Below are 20,140 nucleotides of genomic sequence, written 5' to 3'. Positions count from 1 at the left end.
AGTTCCATCTTTTTTTACATTACAGTTTTCAAAAGCCTACATTTTAAAAAGCAGAAGACAGATAAAAAATTAAGTAACTTAATTATTAATGAATTGCTTATATCCTAATAAATTAAGTCTTTAACTCCCAATCAGGAGAAATAAAGCCACAAGTATTTGGAGAACAGACAGAATTTCTGACAACTATTGCTTGAGAAAGAGAACTGAAGAAGGAAAAAAAACTGCAGAAAGGCTGTCTTGAACTGCACAGTTCAGAAAATTCTGTGCAAAATTCCTAGGAGAATTCAGCTGCAAGAACTGGGGGAAGGTGTGGTGGTGTGGGGGAAGACTATGGAGAAACACCTATTCCTGTTGCAAAAAGGCTTTGAGTTACAGAGAAAGGTGTTCTGGAAATTTGTGAACTTTTCCAGTGGATCCAAGAAAAGAAATTATATATAATTTAAATATAATATATAAATTTATATAATATATAATATTATATAAATATAATTAATATAATACTTTAAATAATTGGAGTATCACCTCAATTAATGGAAGAGCTTAGAGGAACCAATACATACTCTAGAGGCAATCCTACTAAAAAGTATTTTATCCTGTAGGACCAAGATTTTTTGTTTCCAACTGCTTCTGCAAGTGTCCAGGTATTGCAAAGAACACTGTGAAGCTTTCAAAAGTACCTGGGAGCAACAGTAAGCTGCATTTTGTACCAGATGACATCATCCTTATCAACCGTGATTCCAGGAGAAGGTGAAGAAGTGATTCCCTGGTGAACCTTTGGCAGTCAAAGCCACTACCAACCTCACCTTTTCTGGGAGGGCACTTAAGAGAAACAATTAATATGTTTGGGAGAAAAGTTATTTAGAATGCAAGTGGTCTCACCTAAATTGTGGTCTCACCTAAGAATTAAGCACCTGATCAAAAGCCATTAGCTATACTACCTCTATAATAAAGGGTGAGAGGTAAAATTAATTTTACTTTAAAAACTGGGATAGGATGAATGTCCTGGAGAACTTTTCATCACTTGAAAGGGAGCCTTAATGACTTAAAATTTTTACATACCTAACATCAGGTGCAGTTAATTTGCTCCTTTAAAACTGAGCAGCACTTCTAAGGGAAGATAAAGTCAAGCAAGCAGTAGAATAAGTACACAGATCAAATACCAGGAAATCTAAATTAAGGCAAGAAGCTGAAGAAAAAGAAGAAAATCCATAACATTACAGTGAGGAACTCCTACAGATATTAAGCTAAATTTCTAGCTGCTTGGAAAACATATCAGTGGAGAAGTATTGTGTGTGCATGAGATGACACTCGAAATATTTTAACTACTTTCACTAGGAACTGGACTGAGATAAATAACACAGTAGATAATGTAAGACTGTATTATAAGCCACTATTTGAAGTATCTTTCATCCAAAAGCCGCTCTTGAAGAAACATAAATACAATACTTCTAATAAAGTTTAGAACCTCATTAAAATGTGTATTGTGTTGAATTATTAGCAAGTCAAAGTCATAAGCTTTTATGTACTATAGGCCAGTCACAGCACGCTGTAAGAAATACTTGCTGCTTCCTTTATAGTACTTTTCCATGTAAGTGATAATTATAGCTGCCTCATTGTTTTTACTTCAAGATCAGGGAAAAAAACCCACTAATTAGCTGTTCCTCAAGACAAATATCCAAACCACTGCGTAAGAATAGCTGGTCCTCTTTATACAAGTGAGCTGAGCAATAAGGGGAAAATTTGGGTTTGAAACATGAACCTAAAAACTAGTCCTGGAATTATTTCAGGTGAGGACCCACCAATTCTCAGTGCTATTTGTAAAAGACACCATCTTTTCTTTCTAGTCAAGGGTTCCCTCTACAAATATACCTGAATTTCTTGCTTAATATTAGAAAGATGCTCTTGTAATCTGTTGTTCTCCTGAGCTAATGATTCTCTGTTCTTGTTAGTCTGAGTTCTTTGTTGGTTTCTTGCAGCTGCTGGTACAAACTGGTGATACCCTTCTCACGGAGACTTCTTCAGCAGATTTTCTAAGCAGCAAATAGAAAATTGTTCAGGTACTACAATACTGCCCAACCAAATATAAATTATAGCTTTTCCAGTGTTTTTCAAGTCATGAAACAAAGCTGTAACATATTAGCACACCCTATGATTCCATTTTTTATTTAAAGCTATAAATCAATCAAAATTTTATAATGATCTTGAATTTTTGTCCTCTACCTTGTGGAATGCTCCAACTCTGAAATCAGGATCTTGAAATCTGAAATATTTCTCCTTTAAAAGAAATGCAAAATTAAAATATATCTCTCACCACTGCTGAGTATAAATGTGAAAAAATTGAAAGAATATGATATTACTCTTTATTCAGCTAGCTGAATAAATTCCTATTTAATGCAAAATGGATTGTGATTTTCCAAGTTTCATCATATACTGTTTAGAGCTGAAAGTTCTTCTCTTTTTTTTAATTTAGCAAATAAAGGAACAAATGTTATCTTCTTGCAGAATATAATAAATTTAATTAAATTTTTATATCCTTTGTTTATCCAAATATAGCATTTGGCTCAAAGTCACAAACCTAAATGATGTCTTCTGCCTATTAGGTAAGTTAACACAGCTCTTCCACAATGAATAAACTACTAGTCTGGTAGTTTTTAATTGATAAAAAAGAACTCCATCAGAAAGTATATTACTTTTCCTCCCTTGTCTTTGGACACAGATACTAAGAGAAGCATAGGCTTAGAAAATGTCTTCTACTAGAGACACAAGAGGTAAGAGACAGCCATCTCTTCTCTAAAACAGACACAATTTTACACTTTACCGTTTGAAAAATGCAAAGTCAGTGCTTACGGAAAGGCGCTGCAATCATTTTTCTTTAAGATTTTGTTAAAAATCAATGCAAATTCTTGCATTAATCCACAGCAGCTTAAAAATACCTTGTTTAGTTTATCCTAAATCAACATCCATGTCACTTAGGCTGAAGTGAAAAATCCAGTTTCATAACTAATAACTGAGCAGCTCCATTATATAGATTGAAATCACACTGTGCAATAAACCTTAAGATGAAAAGAACATATTTCAGATGTTTTTTCAATGACAAGCAAGGCAATATTATTCAGAATCCTACATCTTTCACATCACAGGACCCCAAGGAAGAACTGAGGCTAACTTTTACGACAAACAAAATATTTTTTTGGCTAATTTTTTCCACTTCAGGAGAGTAGGTAAAGTCTCCTCTCTCGGTAAGTATAACTGATACAAAATACAAAACTGAGATGATCAGCACAGGTCAAACCTACCGCTGTTGGAGTCAGCATGAGTTTCATTGCTGCCCTTAAACTGAAGCAGAACTAGACCAGCACACAGCACTGTTGTAGACACCAATGTAAGGTAGGTGTGATGGCCCAACAGATCCCCCTATTTACCTTTTGTCTCTATTTAAATATTAGAACATACTTTAATTGCCAGGCTTTCCTCAGGAGTAGCAATGCTCTCTCTCCCTTCTTCCACACAGTTTTGCAAAGATGGCTTCTCCTTATTAAGTTGTGCTATTGCTTCTTTCAAAGCACAGATGTCTTCTTGTTGTAAAAGACTTTGTCTTGAAAAGTTTTCTGGATGCAATCAGAAGGGTCTCACTTTTTATTAATTCAACCCATTTGAAATTAAAATTCTTTTAATACACTTCTAAAGCATAAAAGAAAAAGGCAGAAGTTCCCCTTCAAGAAAGCACTGAAGCATGCACCTTTTCAAAATACAGTAATAATCTATAAATTATACTTACAGAACTGAATTCTTCTTTAGATCAGAGCCTTAAATTACATGTCTCAGAACAAATCTATTTTTCAAGAGCAAATACTTAGATCATTGAAAATAACTTTCTCTGGTATTATAACAAAAGTTTAAACAGAATTACTATGGACAGAAGCAACATGTAGACTGCAGCATGTAATTACAGATGAAGTAAGAGACTGTTTTCCTGATACTACCCAGGAGGTAATAAACTGGGAGGAGTAGCTGATACACCAGAGAGTCATGCTGCCATCCGCAGGGACCTTCACCAGCTGCAGAAATGGGCTGAGAACAACCTCATGAAGTTCAATAAACAGAATTCCTGGAGCTAGGGAGGAACAACCCCTGTCACTAGTCACATTGGGGGCCACCCAGCTGGAGAGCAGCTTGGCAGGAAGGCTGGGGGTCCTGATGGGCACCATGTTGAACATGAGCCACCAATGTGCCCTTGCTGTAAAGAAGGCAAGTGGTATCTTGCTCTGCATTAGGGAAAGTATCACCATTCCACAGCTGTAGTTTTGGAAGAACACATTCCTTGGCACTACGGGAATAAAAATCCTTCTATTCATCTCTGTTACTCCCATAATATAAAAAAGGTGCAACATACAGTACAGGATACATACTACAATATACTATAAAGTATGTTTTCCTAATTTCCACCATCAGTATTTTACAGTGCTGGGAGGTGCTACCACTGCCTTAGTGAATCACAAATATAACTGATGTGCTCAGACACTGCACACTGGTACTAGCACATGCTGTTCAGCTGACAGCATGTGTTGTCACTGAAACTTACATTTGCCAGAGCTCTGTCACATAATTTTAAAATGCAAAAACCTTTCAATAATGAAAGAAAACTAAAGTTTTGCACTCAAAATGTTAAAACTTTCAGAAGTATATTTATTTGCATTCAACACCTTTTCTTCCAACCCATTAAAAAAAAAAGAAGACAACTGCAGAATATTAAAATTAGCCTATTGAATTCCATTATAAAAATTGGATCTGCCACTCACCAGCTTTTTCATCTAAAAGCATAATTTTCTCTTGACTAAGTTGCATTTCAAGATTTTTCTTCACAAGGCTTCACTGAGTCCCTGAAAGACTCAGTTATGTCTTTTCATTCAATAAACTGGAAAAGCAGAAGCATTAAACAGGAGAGTTCAGACATTGGTATATTAATTTTTTTTTCTTTTGGAAAGGTCATTAAAATTGCAAAAGATAGGAAAATTGAAATTTTTCTGTCTATTTTAGACTATTTGGGATATTTTATTAATGTTAACTTTAATCTCAGTATATTAAATTCTGAATAATCCTGTAAAGGATTACAGAAAAGTAAGAAGAATTCTTTGCAACAGGTGCAATATAAATTATAAAATAAAATATAAATAAAATATAAAACAGTCACAAAAATAATTAAAATAAAAATCATCCCCTGGGACATCCATTGGAATGCCCGACCTGTTTCAAGTTGTAACCAAATTATCTGTTCAAATGTAGTAATATTAATGACAAACACTGTTCAAGAAACTGGAAAGAATTACCAGTCTGGTTTGGGAGTGTAAAGAAAAAGACCTTTCAGTAGCAGCAACTAGTTTTCAACAATTCAACAGTATTCATGAATGTGACAATTTATTATAAAGCAGCACTTGCTGATCTATGTTTTATTCCCTAAAGGCTTTGATTGAGTCTAGTCCTACCATGCTTCTGAACATGGTTAGGAATTCCAGCTGAGCAGCAGACCATAAGCCCTATGCAAAGATTCAGTTTTATTTCCTCTCATGAAAAAGCTTCAAGACTTAAGAAATGGATCTTTAAAACTAACAACACGACACTCACTGGTTTACGCATGTTTGCCTGTTTCTATATAAAAAACCAATTTTAATAAATGGAAAGAAAATTGTTCATATGCAATTTACCAAAACTCATCAATCCCCATAGTTTCTAATAGCAAGCTCCTAATTCTAAATTAAGTGAATTTTACTTTTTCACTGAAGATGGTTTCCACCATATCATCATATCAACAAGACAAGAACATTTATATATAAATAAGCAATGAGGAAAACAATTTCATTCCAAAAAGGAGGATGGCTCATAAGCAGCTTTCGTAAATTCCTTTCCCTTTGTGCTATATAACAGTTATGTAAACCAGTGGACACCAGCTGATGTTACTAGTCAAATTAATGCAATTACACACTTTTACTTAACTAAGAGAAACATATTCAGCTTCCTGCCAACTCAGCTCAGTTTCAGAATCCACTGCTTTTCTTGTCAGTCTTTTCATCTCAGTTTCCAGAGAATGGTGTCTTTCATTAGTGCCACTTGGCACATCTGTTCTAACTGTTCACTATCTAACTATAAATATAATCAAACATTAACAGCTGAGGGGAAAAAAAGAGCTGATTTATAGAATTTATATTATTTCAATTTTTACTCTGTTTTTAGCACAACTCTTTTGCTGAAGAAGAAATGTCCAAGCATCTCATTTACTCAAGGCCTGACTCAGTCTACTGAAGATACTTGGCAAAGAGCTGAAATGTGACTTTCACTTCTTTTGAAGGTAAATCAATTTCCCATCTTTCAGACCTCTGGGAATATTTTCATTTATTCATGTAAATTTTTTGTTGGTAATCATGCCCGAGGGAAAAAATGTTTGTCATTGATCAACATTAAAAGTTTTTAGTGCAAAATAACATAAAAGAAAACATTATTGTGAGTGTATGAAGGAAGAAATCACAGTTTGGGATACAACATGACCAATAATGGCTTTAGGCCTCTATTAAGTTACACACCTATGCCAATAACCGGGTAAAGAAATCACTGTAGAACACTTGCATAAAGCATTATGTAACCAAGTTACCATCATGAGGCCTTCAGGTCTGTAGCTAGGACAAAGAACAGATCCAAAGCGTCCTGCACAAGCTCCAGCAAAGCTGGTTTGAAATATTCAGTTTAAAGAAACCTCTATCTTTTTATTAAAATGCTTACACTTAACATTTGAAAGACTGTCCTTTCTAAATTATTTGAAACACCTCTTTTAAAGTACAAAAATTCTCACCTCATCCCCCTCCTCACTTACCAAATCTTTCAGTACTAATTTCTGTGTTACTATAATCAAAGGTCAGGCCTCTAAGGAGCAAGTCAGTAAGCCTCTGGGATACAGGACCTTTTTCAATACAAGTGCCATAAATTTCATGTTGATGTATCGCCCTCAAAGGGTACCAAAAGAACTGAAGAAATAAGATGATGTACCTAAAACAGGGCTCCCAATACTCACTACAAGTCGTACATAGGCATGTGATTAAAAATCACTTACTACTCAGAGCTATTTCAGCCTACAGTGTATTCTTCATATCAGATGCACTCAGTTTAATATTATAAACTGTGGTATTATATTTATAAGCTTGGTAGGATTTGAGAAGGCTGAGGGGGAAAAAGAAGATAAACCAGAATTTGTAACCACAAGATCTAGAAGAAAGATATACTACAGAAATCAATGTTAATTTATTTAAACATCAAGTTCTACCAAGACTGTTAGTAAATTTAAGATTTATATTCATTTTATTAATGTTTTCATTTTCTATTTTAGTGCCATATGTAAGCAAACAGTTGCACACACAAGTACTTAAACCATATTAAATACAACTTGCCAGAACTGAGCAATTACTTTTAGCTTTGAACTGAGCAATTACTTTTAGCTTTGAAGCACCAGCTCTTAGTAATACACAGTCATAAGACAATTCACATTTGAATGGACTCCAGGTCTCTAGCCTAAACCCCTGCTCAAAGCAGGGCCAGCTCTGAGGTCAGGCTGCTCAGGGCTTTGTCCAGTCCAGTCCTGAAAATCTCCAAGGCTGGGGACTGCTCAGCTGCCCTCATGAGAAGCAAGTATTTCCTTGTATTCAGCCTGAACCATTCTGGTTTCAATGCATGCCCATTGCTGCTCATCTTTCCACTGAGCACTGCAGTAAAAAGCCTGTTTATGATTTCTTGATGAGTACTGGCAGGCAGGACTTATGTCCCTCTTAAGCCAGTCCTATTTCAGGTGGAACAAGCCTATCCTACCCTGGATATATGAACACTGTGCGTAACAGTGTTGAAAGCTTGGTACAGTCTTAAAATCACAGAATCACAGAATGGTTTCAGTTGGAAGGAACTTCAAAGACCATCTTGTTCCACACCCCCTGCAATGGGCAGGGACAACTTTCATTACACCAGATTGCTGAGTGCTCCATCCAGACTGGTCTTTGAACACTTCCAGGGATGGGACACCCACAGCTTCTCTGGGCAATCTGTTCCAGGGCCTCACCACCCTCACAGTGAAGAATTTCTAACTTGTACCTACTCTAAACCTATCGTCTTCCAGTTTAAAACCATTTCCCCTTGTCCTGTCACTACATGTTCCTGTGAGAAGTCCCTCCCCAGCTCTCTTGTTGATCCCCTTTAGGTACTGGAAGGTGCTAAAATATCTCCTCCAAGTCTTCCCTTCTCCAGGCTGAACAATCCCAACTCTCTCAGCCTGTCTTCATAGGAGAGGTGCTCCAGTCTGCTCTGACCATCTTCGTGGCCTCCTCTGGACTAACTCCAACAGGTCCATGTCCTTATTATGTTGGAGACCCCAGATCTGGACACAGTCCTCCAGGTGATGTCCTACCAGAGCAGAGTAGAGTGGAAATAGTCTTGGTAAATAACATCCACTGCTCTCAGCCTGTTGTTTCCTGATAGCAGTCAGGTTGGTCCTGCAGGATTAACCATGAACATCACCTGTATTATATTTAAAATGCCATAAATAATTATTTTCCCTTACATTATGAACAGTAGTTTCAAGCTCTTCAATTCTCTGTTCCAAATGAGCCTTTTCATTAAATGCAGTTTCTTGGGAAATCTGTATCAAGTAAGAGCAACAACAAAATCACATATAGAACAAGTCTCAATTCACCACAGACTTGTAAAGCAATTAATTCTCAGGACCAGAACAGAAATCTGTAGCAACTTTAATTACACTGCTAAGTAGTTTTCATGTTTAAATAACCTGTGGGGTGGGGCTGAGGTGGGATGGAACAGAATCAAACCTGTACCTGCTCCCTGAGGCTATCACATTCTGTAGGCATCCTTCAGAAATCTGACAGTGCTGTATCCCTTTCTATCTCCATGTGTCTTAATACAGCTTGAGCTATCACAGTGCTTTTGGGAGTCCTGGGGCATTTTATAACTTCCCGATGAAGCTGGGAACTCTCCTCCTGCGCCTGTTTTTTAAAAAAGCAGCATAACAGAAACATGGAATAGACAATCAATATATTACCATGGCCTATGGCTGGTAATGCAGAACATCCCAGAAACTGCGTAATATCAAAGATGTAGTAACCATTTGTGCACACATTCTTTGATCCAGGAAAGGATTTTTAACTCAGGACAGCACTTACAAACTTGCATTGAACTGACAGATACAAATAACAGAATTTCCATAACTTTTTTTTCTATTTTTTAACAAATACTTTGCATTCTTTCTTTTTTCATACAAAGCCAAAAATATTTTTTCTTGCACATTACCTTGTTATTTCTATTAATCATACAAATATAAATAAAATTACCTGTTCATAAAGATTGACAGTTTTGTTGCTCTCAGCTGTTAAAACTTTGAAGTTACCCTGAATTTCTGCCACATGACACTCATATATTTTCAGTGTTGACTCAAGTTCTTCACGTTCTCTCGGCATTTTCAAGACTCCTGGATCAGAAATCACTCCCTTAAAGAATATGGAGATATAAAGTTAAAGTAGAGCAATAGAGCTTAAAACACTTGCTAATTATATCTGGTTTCTGTTTACAATCAATTTGTTTTTCTTCCTGGTAGTTACAGCTTTAGTAGTTTAACATGAGATAAACTGACATTCTAAAAAGTACACTCCTCCTCTTCCAAAGTGATTTCCCAAGCTCACCTGGACGAGTAATTGTTTTTTTACATGCTGCCACAAGTAGAGGTTCACTTAGGACTTAAAAATGTGTTTCCTAATACTTGCAACAAATTCTCAGTCTCACATTTATAGCAGTCCTTTTCCAGTGACTTAATAAAGGCATCAAGCCTTGAAGGTGACCTCCCCTGCTTTATCTCAGATTGTTTGTAAAATAACCTGCATTAGCATAAATGAGAGAATGCCTTCACTGAAACAAAACTTTTGTAATTATTGATACTTCAATGTAAAACAGATAAATATACTCTTCAAAATGAAGATGAAGCAGATATCAAATTAAAATAAATATCCACATAATACTTTCAAGTAACTTCTGAATGTCTGTATTTTCTCTTTTTAGTTATATTGCAGAATATGTCTGAATGTCCTTCTAATATGGATCTAACAAGAAAGAAAAGGACATAAAAACTAAATGCTAATTAACTTGAAATATATCTGTTCAAAACTAAGGAGGACAATTAAGTAGATTTGTCCTGGAATATCTAATGAATCTTTAAATATGAAAGGAAGTAGAAGTAGGCCACCATGTTTGTTCAAGGTCCACGAAAGGTGAATTTTTGCCATGGAAATAAAGTAATGTGCAAGTAAGTATTGTTGAATTCCAGAAAGTCATGTAGGGGCCTAAAACGGATTCTGAAGATAAACTGCAACTCTGAAATTCAAAACCGCACATCTAATCCCATTTGTTTAAGAGTAAACTAATTTAATCTTGGGTCTTTACAAAGAGTAATTTCTATAAAGTGATTCCTACAATCAATTTTTTGCATTCATACTAAAATTAGTCATGTCCTAGGTGTACCTCTGATGATAAAGACAGCCTAGATATCTATTACAGTCATCATCACTGTTGACATATCAATTATATAAGGTGAATCCCATCGTAATATTCTGTTCTCTCTGAAAGAGGCACTCTCAGGTTCTGCAGTTATATGCATTGCCCTAGTCCTAGGGAAGGGAACAGATCTGAGCACTCAAGCAGCTGGCACCTTCAGTACCTCACTGAGCACTGAGCACTCAAATCTCCACATAGAATTTACACACAGTATTTGCTCACTCACAATACTACTTTTACCAACTAGTGAAAGAGCACTTTTTGGAAAACATGATAATATTATATATCCTGAAATATATACTTACACTATACTTGCCATAAAGTGGTAAGAATTTACTGCTGTGACACATTTCACCACCATCCTCTAAACTGCAAAAACACAACCCCATCACAACTGGGATTCAGCTTCCCATCAGAACCCCTCACTGGTGGCTTCATGCAGCACTAGAGACACCTGCAGCAGCTCTTCCTGCAGGACCAGGAGCACTCAGAGTTAGCAAACGTTTTGGACTGATTAAGCTCCCCAAAACGTGTTTGCGTTCCCAAGCAGTTCAGTGATGAACCACTTCAGATGTTCCTTTCCTCCTTGCTCCCCAGAGCGCCCACATGCCCCGCACACCCCGGGCCCCCCGCACGCCCCGCACACCCCGGGCCCCCCGCACACCCCGGGCCCCCCGCACACCCCGCCGCCCGGGGCGCGCACCGAGTCCCGCCGGTCGCTACCTCGGCGCGACTCTCCGCTCTCCCCCTCCGGCGCCTCGGGGAGCCGCTCATGGCCATTACCGGGACCAGGGGGAGCACTGGCGTCTGCTGCCGCCCCGGGCATCACCGCTGCCGCCCCAACACCCGCCTCCTTCCCTCCCTCCTTCCTTCCCTCCCTCCTTCCTTCCCTCCATCCGTCCCGCCGCGTTCCCTGGGAGCCTGGCAGCGGCCGGCGAGCTGCCGCGCCCTCCCAAACGCCCCTCTCCGCATGCCAAGCCGGGAGGTGGTTCGTCTTCTTCAGGTATCTGGTTATTCTGGATGGTTGTGAAGAGCTCCTGGAAACCCCGACTCCAGCTCTCCCCCGAAGGAAAAGCTATTCATATAACCATTACATTCTCACAGTATTGTCCTTTCCTCCAGGCCAGGCCCATTCCTGAGGGAACTGGTGGATGAAGTGGCTAAGCCACTATCCATCATATTTGAGAAGTTGTGGCATTTTGGTGAAGTTCCTACTGATTCAAAACGAAATATGGAAGACACAGGGAAATACAGGCCAGCAACTCTTGCCTTGGTATCTGTCAAGACCATGACACAGATCCCCCAGGAAACTATACTACGGCACATGGAAAATAAGGAGGTAATTAGTGGCAGTCAACATGATTTCACCATGGCAAATCATACCCGACAAATTTGGTGGCCTTCTGCAAGGGGGTTACAGCAGTGATGTAAAGTAAGTGGTGAGGGAAAAGCAACTGCTGTCATCTACCTGGGCTTGTGCAAGGCATTTGACACAGTCTGACACAACATCCTTGTCTCTAATCAGGAGAGATATGGACTTCAAGATGGACCATTCTGTGGATAACAATTAGATGGATGGTTGCACTCAAAGTGGCCAATGACTCAATGTCCAGGTGGAGACCAGTGGTGTTCTTCAGGGGTTGATACTGGGCTGGTGCAGTTTAACATCTGTCAGTGACATGGACACAAAGCTGGGAGGAGAATGGATGGAGAACAGCCCTGGGGAGAAGGACTTAAGGATGCTGGTGGACAAGAAGCTCAACATGAGCTGGCAATGTGCCCTTGCAGGCCAGAAGGCCAGCCACATCCTGGGCTGCAGCAAAAGAAGTGTGCCCAGCAGGGCAAAGGAGGTGATTTTCCCCTCTCTACTCTGCCCTCATGAGACCCCACCTGGAGTGCTGCATCCAGGTCTGGAGCTAGAGAAAGACACTGACCTTTTTGGAGGAGTCCAGAGGAGGGACACTGAGCTGATCAGATGGCTGGAGCACCTCTCCTATGAAGACAGGCTGAGAGAGATGGGGTTGTTCAGCCTGGAGAAGAGAAGGCTCCAGGGAGACTTTCCAGTATCTAAAGGGAGCTTACAAGAAGGCTGGAGAGAGACTTTTCACCAGGGCATGTAATGATAGGACAAGGGGGAATGACCTCAAGCTGAAGGAGGGAAGGTTTAAATTAGATAATAGGGAAGAATGATTTATTTTCAAGAAGAATTAACTTCTTCTTAGGAGGGTGGTGAAGCACTGGATCAGGTTGCCTAAAAAGGCTGTGGAGTCCCCACACCTGGAAATGTTCAGCATCAGGCTGGATGGAGCTCTGAGCAACATGGTCTAATGGAAGGTGTCCTGCCCATGAAAGGGGAGTTGGAACTAGGTGGTCTTCAAGGTCCCTTCCAAGCCAAGCTATTCTGTGACTCTATGATTTCCTTGAGCCAGGAGTTCTGTAGGACAGAAGCCAAGCAGCTGTAATGGACATACTGACTTCTGGCTCAGTACAGCACAAAAGCTTACCTAAATAGCTTTCTAGCAAGCATGCAGTCTCTGCACTTTTATTTTCTTTACTCTTGCTTTCCAAAATGATCATAATATCTGTAGTTCCTACAGGTGTATATGACTGAAATTCTATAAAATGAAAGGTTAGAAATATTCCTAAAAAACATTTCTAAAAAGATGCATTGTAAAATGTTGTACAAAATTATCAGTAAACCCCTTTCCCCATTAATTCTGATATAAATATTTATGACCACTACTTTCATAGAAATTTTAATTATTTCTCTACTTGATTTCATCTTGGGAGGTTTTTGAATAACTCTTATCTATGAAAATTCAACTTTCAGTATCAGGTTTATTATGTAGAGCACAGTTTCTCAATAAACATTACTAAAGTCAAGGAAAGGTGCTCATATTTCTTTTTGGTTTTAAGTACAAATGAATACTGAGTGACCGGTTGCTACCACATCTTTTTGAAGAGCTTTTTTGTTGGGGGAGGCAGTTAAGCCAAGCTTCTCCTCAAGTGACACAACAATCTCTCCACATCTTGACAGAAAAAAGGTTACTTCCTCAAATAACAGTTAAATTCTTCATAGTTATTTGGGGATGGAAACAGGGGGATGGATCATAAATTGGCACACTCAGACACCGCCCATTGCTGTTTTGAGTGAAAATCTTTTAAAAAATTCTTTTAAAGCACCTTTAACCCAAACTTCCCAGGCCCACACATGGAGCATAGGCCTTGCCTGTGATTAATGCAAAAGCCTCAGCAAAAGGCAGGGAAAGGCAGCATGAGCAATGCTTACAGGTCAGAAGATTTCAGAGAGCCAAGCAGCCAAGTCTTGTCAGTCCAGCCCCAGGAGAGAGATGGGTATTCTGAAACTGCCACAGCTGATCAGCCGGGACTGACAGTGAACTCAGGGAGCTCAGCTGAACACCTCTACTCTAATTAGGTTCATCTCTTCCAGAAACTAATATCCAAGGAGACACTTTTACAGATGAAAACTCCAGCAATTGCCACACAATCTCTCTGGCCTGACAAGAACAAAACAAGTGTTAAATAAGACTGACTTAATCTTGTGAAAATAGCTTCCTTTAATTAAACCTTATCTTCTATCCAAAGCCCATCTAATTTATGTATCTATTTGTAAGACTATGTGCCAGTTGTATCATCCAGAATAAATATTACCCTTAGCACTACACTTCTTTCTTCACAGTGTCAAACATTAGCTTTGCATATATAATAAACCCCAGTCTGAACATATTCCTGATTTTTAATGCCAGGACTAACATTATTACTGGTTTACAAACACTGTGAAGTTAAAACCTCAGAGTATTACCAGGCTAATTATGCTTTTCTTTATTCCACCAACAAAATCATTTGAGAGAAATTACTTATGTTTTCTTATATCCCAAGATAAGAGTTCTTATTAACAGTACCTCTGGCTGCACATATCTTCTTCCTGGAACAGCACATACAGGAACAAGCAGACTGGTGCCTTTGAAGAAAGTGATGCAAAAAGGGTAAGGAGGCCTTGTGAACCCAGTGACTCCTACTGCCTCTTCATGGCAACGACATAAACAGCCTTTGAAAGCGGCTGCTTTAGGTATTCCCAAAGTCAAGGTGAGAAACCAGACAAAATGTCCTCTCTTCCCTGCTAGCCACTAGCACAGGTTTTATATACTGGAGACAGTGCAGGGTGAATAATGGGGTCTTTCGGCAAGCAGCCACTATTAAGCACTCATGGATACAGCTCGCCTTTTCAGACATTAGGAGTGAATAACACCTCTGAAATGCAATCCCCACCTAAAGCCAGAAAACAAATTGGAAGATTTTAACTTCCAGAAACAGAGCAAGACAAACAAGTTGTTTTCTTTTCCCTCTCCCCATCCTGGATTTCTTGTAGATCTTTCTTTCAGATTTTGGCAAGGTGGAAGAGAAGACTCTGCATTATCATGTTTATCTCCAAAAGAGATGTGAAAAGGGCATTTCATGTTTTCCTAACTTTAACAGAATTACTCTGTGTAAAAATTCATTTTAGGAGTGGCATCATACATTTTAAATTGGTTTTGTTCTGGTATGTCTAAGGTATCCTCTAAGGGACATGTGATGAGTTATCTTTTATATCTTAATGCTGGTTAATGTTGTGCAGAGCAGTTGCATTGCTTTTTGTATACCAAACAATGCTTTGTTGATCAAAGAAGAAATTAAATTCATACACAGGATTGTTTTCAAAAGTGAAAATAATAATTGCCGTATTTTACAGATATGTGATTTATACAATAGTAGTAGGAACATAAACAATTTTTAAACGTCCAATCCAGAAGAGATAAATAAATCATGCTGTGCATTTACAAATTCATACTTTTATTGTCAGAATATTTCTAATTATCTTGCTGGATTTGTCCTCAACAATAGGAAAGCATTTATTGTTGCATGTGTATTTCAGCTTATCAGAAACAGACCCATGACATTTTTATGTCCACCTAGTATTCTGCACTTTACATTTTTTGGCAAATTATGGTTCTAACTATGAAAACAGTTTTTGACTAGAAAAACAGAGAGTGCAACAGCTCACAGTAGGTTTTTAGGGACACCCCGTGGCAAAATGACACACTGCAAATGTTCAAGAATCAAGTGACAAAATGGAAACAAATGGTCCCACATTTTCTTTGGGTTTTACTAACATCAGATGTCTCACAAGGTGCATTTCCATACTTCTGACCAGTGCTAGACTGCACGGGTTCACTTTTGTATTTTGTCAACTGCCTTCAACGTTGATTTCCAGCACATTTTTATGGACGAAGTTCAAATGCTCTTTACCTTGTACATTACAGAATAGTTCACCCCAGTGAAAAATTATCACCAGTCTAATTCAGTGAAAAGTTATGCCCATTTCAAATTGCTTAAAAAAACTACCAACTTTTTTTTTTTTTAATGACAGTACAACATTCCAGTTGCTGGCACACACATCACATCATGTTCCTTTTAGAGCCTTTTTCTCTCACTAATCACCACCAGCACACATGTTATGATGGTTTCTTACTTTTTACTTGCCCTACTACAGCCACACAGTTCTTTTAAGGCAGAATGGAAGACAAAGACATGCAATGTACCTTTTAGAAATACACATCCATGAACGAGAGAAATACACCACATATTTGTCCATAGGGATAATACTGTGGATAAAAAACTTCAGCTAGCACTGAACATTGTCCCATGGTGTGAGCTTAAGCACAGACAACGGCTTTTCAAGAAGAATTGTAGCTGAGGTCTGCTCGACTTTAAGAATGGCTTAAATGCAAATCTGAAGACAATCTGCTGCCGGCAATACATCTAGTCTTTGATCACTTTCCAGCTTGTTAACGAATTATGCTATCAACATTTAGCTTCTATATCTTCACGAGCATTATAGAGAGTTTCTGTTTATTTCAAAAGTCTCTGTGCATTTGTGTTAACCCTTTCAGTCGCCTTGTGAACTCATAAAAGCTTCTAGCATCCACAATATCCTGCAGAGAGGAACTGCACATCTGGGTCTTGCAAGAAAAATCATCCATTTTATGCATTGTGCACCGGCCTCTTGTTGCCGTGACGCTGTAAATATTGTGGGCAATGCCCCTAAGTATCTGAAGTGAAGGTGTGAAGCGGATGAAGCCAGGCTCTTCCCGGAGGTGCCAAGCAATAGGACAAGAAACAATAGCCAGAAACTGATGCACGGGAAATTCTACCTGAACATGAGGACGAACTTCTTTGCTAAGGTGACTGAGCACTGGAACAGATTGTCCAGAGAGGGTGTGGAGTCTCCCTCACTGGGGATATTCAAGAACATCCTGGACACAACTTTGTGCCACGTGCTCTGGGACGACCCTGCTTGAGCAGGAGGCTGGACCAGAAGACCCAATGTGGTCCCTTCCAACCTGACCCATGCTGTGAGTCTGTAACCCGGTCATGCTCGCTTCTTCCCAGCTCGCTCCCCCTCCCAGCGCCGTGGCTGCGCCGGGACAGGCGGAACCCCGGCGCTCCCCGAGCACCACGCCCTGCTCCCAGCCCGGCGCCCCGACTCCTCCCCGGCTACAGGGCAGGCGCAGCGCCCGCCCCCAGCACCTCTCACCCGGGAAGCGGAAGGTGCTCCCGAGGCCGCCGGTTCCAAGGAGCCCGCAGGGTCACGGGCGCCGGGAGCGCTCCGCTGCCCGCCGTGAGTAGCGCAGGGCGCCCGGCGGGGCTGTGCGGGCGGGGACGCGGCGCCAGGGGCTGCGGGGACACCGCGCCAGGAACCCCATGGAAAAAAAGGCAGAAAACCCTAACAAAGCTGGACTACGCAAAGCGAAACCGCATTAGCAAGGCTGCGTTGAGTGAGGGGAAAATACACATTCCGTTTCTTCCTTTGGTCTTTCAGGCGCCAGGGGCCGCGAGGAGCAGCTGCCCTGACACCCCCGGATGTTCTGGGAGGCTCCCGCCAGGGTCTGAGCGGCATCACCGGAGGAGCGCCATGCCTTGGAACTCGCGTGCTTCTGTGGAAAGTGCATGACTGTCTCATGGCTGCCACTGGCATTGCAGTTCAGTCACAAGAGCCGGCTGCGCTCCTGCCGCATTCAGTATTAGCAGAGCAGGCATTCCTTCCATCCGCTGTCCAGTTATTAAAAACATGGTACTCCAGTCATTAAAGAACTGCCTTTGGCTGTCCTGCATCCTCAGAACTCCAAAAGCTTGCTTCTGGAGCACAGCTAGTGGAGGCCTCATTATCCAGTCTCTTTCTAATGATGTTTACCAAAATCTAGCTGTGGAAGACTGGATCCATGACCACATGGATTTAGAGAAGCAACAGGTCCTTTTCCTTTGGAGAAATTCCCCTGCTGTGGTAATAGGGAGACATCAGAATCCCTGGCAGGAATGCAACCTCAGGCTATTGAGGCAAAAAAATATAAAACTAGCTAGGAGGAGAAGTGGAGGAGGGACAGTTTACCATGACTTAGGTAATATCAACTTGACTTTCTTCACAACCCGAAAAAAATATGAACGAATGGAAAACCTGAAGCTTGTTGTGAAGGCACTGAAAGCCTTGCGACCCCAGTTAGATGTACGTGTCACTGACAGATACGACATCTTGCTAGACAGGCAATACAAAATCTCAGGCACTGCTGCAAAGCTGGGAAGGACAAGTGCTTATCACCACTGTACCTTACTCTGTAATGCAGATAAGTTTGTTTTATCTTCTGTGCTAAAAAGTCCTTATAAAGGGCTAAAGAGTAATGCCACTCCAAGCGTGCCTGCCTCAGTGAAAAATCTCTTTGAAGAGGATCCTAGTTTAACTTCTGAGATGCTCCTGGATGCCATTGCTAAAGAATATGCTACGCAACACCAAATAGATCACCATATCACCGTAATAAATCCAGCTGATGAGACTCTGCTTCCTGGAATTAGTAACAAAACTAAAGAACTACAAACTTGGGAATGGGTGTATGGAAAGACACCAAAGTTCAGCGTTAGCACTTGTCTTAACATGGCCTATAAAGATTCTGTTCTTGACGTTAAAGTAAATATGGATGTAAAGCATGGAAGGATTGAAGTCTGTAACATTGATCTGCCAGAGCAGTGGCTGCCACCAGGACTGTACAGTGAACTGGTCAAGAGTCTTACTGGCAGTAAGTTTTGCCCAAATGAAACCACTACGCTTGTGACAACATTGCTAAGAGTGTGTCCACAAGATGATGAGTTGCACAGCAGGTGGAGTCTACTGTGTGAGAATATGATAATGTTAATGTGACTTGCATTTTGAAAATGGAAGTTCTGCTTTTTTACTTAATGTACTGAAAACAAAATTAAAACATTCACTAGTAAGAGAAAAATTCAGCTTGTAGAAAACAAACTGTTCAATCTTGTGCTTTTTTTTAATATTACAATTAAATTTCACACTATCTGCACCTGATGTTCCCAAAGTGTAGGATTGAAACCACTGCTGACAAGACATCATTGCTGCTTGAATCAGGAAAATGGTGAGGGCATCCCAAATTGGCCCTGTAGCAGAGAAGGTACAAATGGCTGACACAGATGGGATGGGGTAGGTGCAAAACTGGTGCTGTGCTGCTGCACTGGATGCCCCAGCCTGCATCCTGCTCCTTGTGGGTAGTAGCCCAAAGGCCATGTCTCAGCCCCTGGGCTGTGTGGAGAGGGATGTTCCCCGGTTTCTGTTTGAAAGTCCCTTCTTGCAGAGTGCTGGTACCCCCGTGCCTCTGCTGTACAAGCACCGTAGTGAGCTCAGCTCAGCACTGAGTAGTGAATCACTGGGTGGTGAATCACTTTAGTTCCACCCTGCATTAGGGCTTTTGTCCATGCGTGTGCAAGAGTAGGGGAAGGATTAGGAAGTTTAATGTTGGGATTTATGTGATGAGGGCAGGAGAGGCTAACTGGGACAGAGGCTGTATGTGCCTCCTTTGTTCTTGCACTGCCTGGCACAAAGCTGAGAGTCCCTGGTGCCATGGGTACTGGTATCAAAGCTGAACTTTTGGAAATGCAAATACATATTTAGGAGAAAGAGGTTCCTTCTGTTACCATCTAGCAGAAATTTTCCATTAAAAGGCAATAATGAACTGGAAGTGACAGTTTCAATGCTAAATAAAAATAATAGCTCAATATATAGTAAAATTATGAAAGAAAGGCTCAGGATGTATTTCACTGTTGTTGAAGAATAAGTGTAATGCAATTTTGATTAGGTCAGAACACAGGCTATTTATTGATACCAGAAAGGAGGTTGTAGCCAGGTGGGGGTTGGGCTCTTCTCCCAGGCAACCAGCAGTAGGATAAGAGGACACAGCCTCAAGCAGCACCAGTGGAAGTTTAGGCTGAACATCAGGAGACAATTCTTCACAGAAAGAGTGATTGGGCATTGGAAGGGCTGCCCAGGGAGGTGGTGGAGTCCCCATCCCTGGAGGTGTTTAAGAAGACTGGATAGTCTAGTTGACAAGGTGATGCTAGGTCATAGGTTGGACTCGATGATCTCAAAGGTCTTCTCCAGCCTAGTTAATTCTGTGATTCTCTATGTTTGAAATTGCTGGACTAGGTTAAAAGACAC

At 40.3% G+C, this 20,140-nt stretch overlaps 2 protein-coding genes across 2 annotated transcripts; one reads left to right on the top strand and one right to left on the bottom strand.

The window, feature by feature from the left end:
- Positions 1-6,551: 6,551 nt before the first annotated feature.
- On the bottom strand, positions 6,552-11,415 carry TSGA10 (testis specific 10). Its single transcript, XM_042033003.1, is given in 5 exon segments — positions 6,552-6,575; positions 8,591-8,668; positions 8,862-9,029; positions 9,375-9,530; positions 11,311-11,415. Coding segments are annotated over 5 exon segments (483 nt in total). The 5' UTR covers positions 11,368-11,415.
- A 5,773-nt stretch (positions 11,416-17,188) lies between these two features.
- Positions 17,189-18,937, top strand: LIPT1 (lipoyltransferase 1). Its single transcript, XM_042040734.1, has 2 exons — positions 17,189-17,266; positions 17,468-18,937. Exon 2 carries the CDS (start codon positions 17,717-17,719, stop codon positions 18,833-18,835), a length of 1,119 nt encoding a protein of 372 aa, XP_041896668.1. The 5' UTR covers positions 17,189-17,266; positions 17,468-17,716; the 3' UTR covers positions 18,836-18,937.
- Positions 18,938-20,140: the final 1,203 nt, after the last annotated feature.

The sequence above is a fragment of the Corvus kubaryi genome, unplaced genomic scaffold (assembly GCF_017639235.1).
Source record: "Corvus kubaryi isolate FWS band 111438036 unplaced genomic scaffold, C.kubaryi_AGA036_p1.0 133, whole genome shotgun sequence".
NCBI lineage: Eukaryota > Metazoa > Chordata > Aves > Passeriformes > Corvidae > Corvus > Corvus kubaryi.
The sequence above is the reverse complement of the archived record's forward strand: the minus strand, read 5'-3'. Positions and strand labels throughout refer to the sequence as shown.

What these genes read in the sequence shown, in the direction of transcription:
- LIPT1 (XM_042040734.1), top strand. Translation starts at nt 17,717, where the DNA reads ATGGTACTCCAGTCATTAAAGAACTGCCTTTGGCTGTCCTGCATCCTC.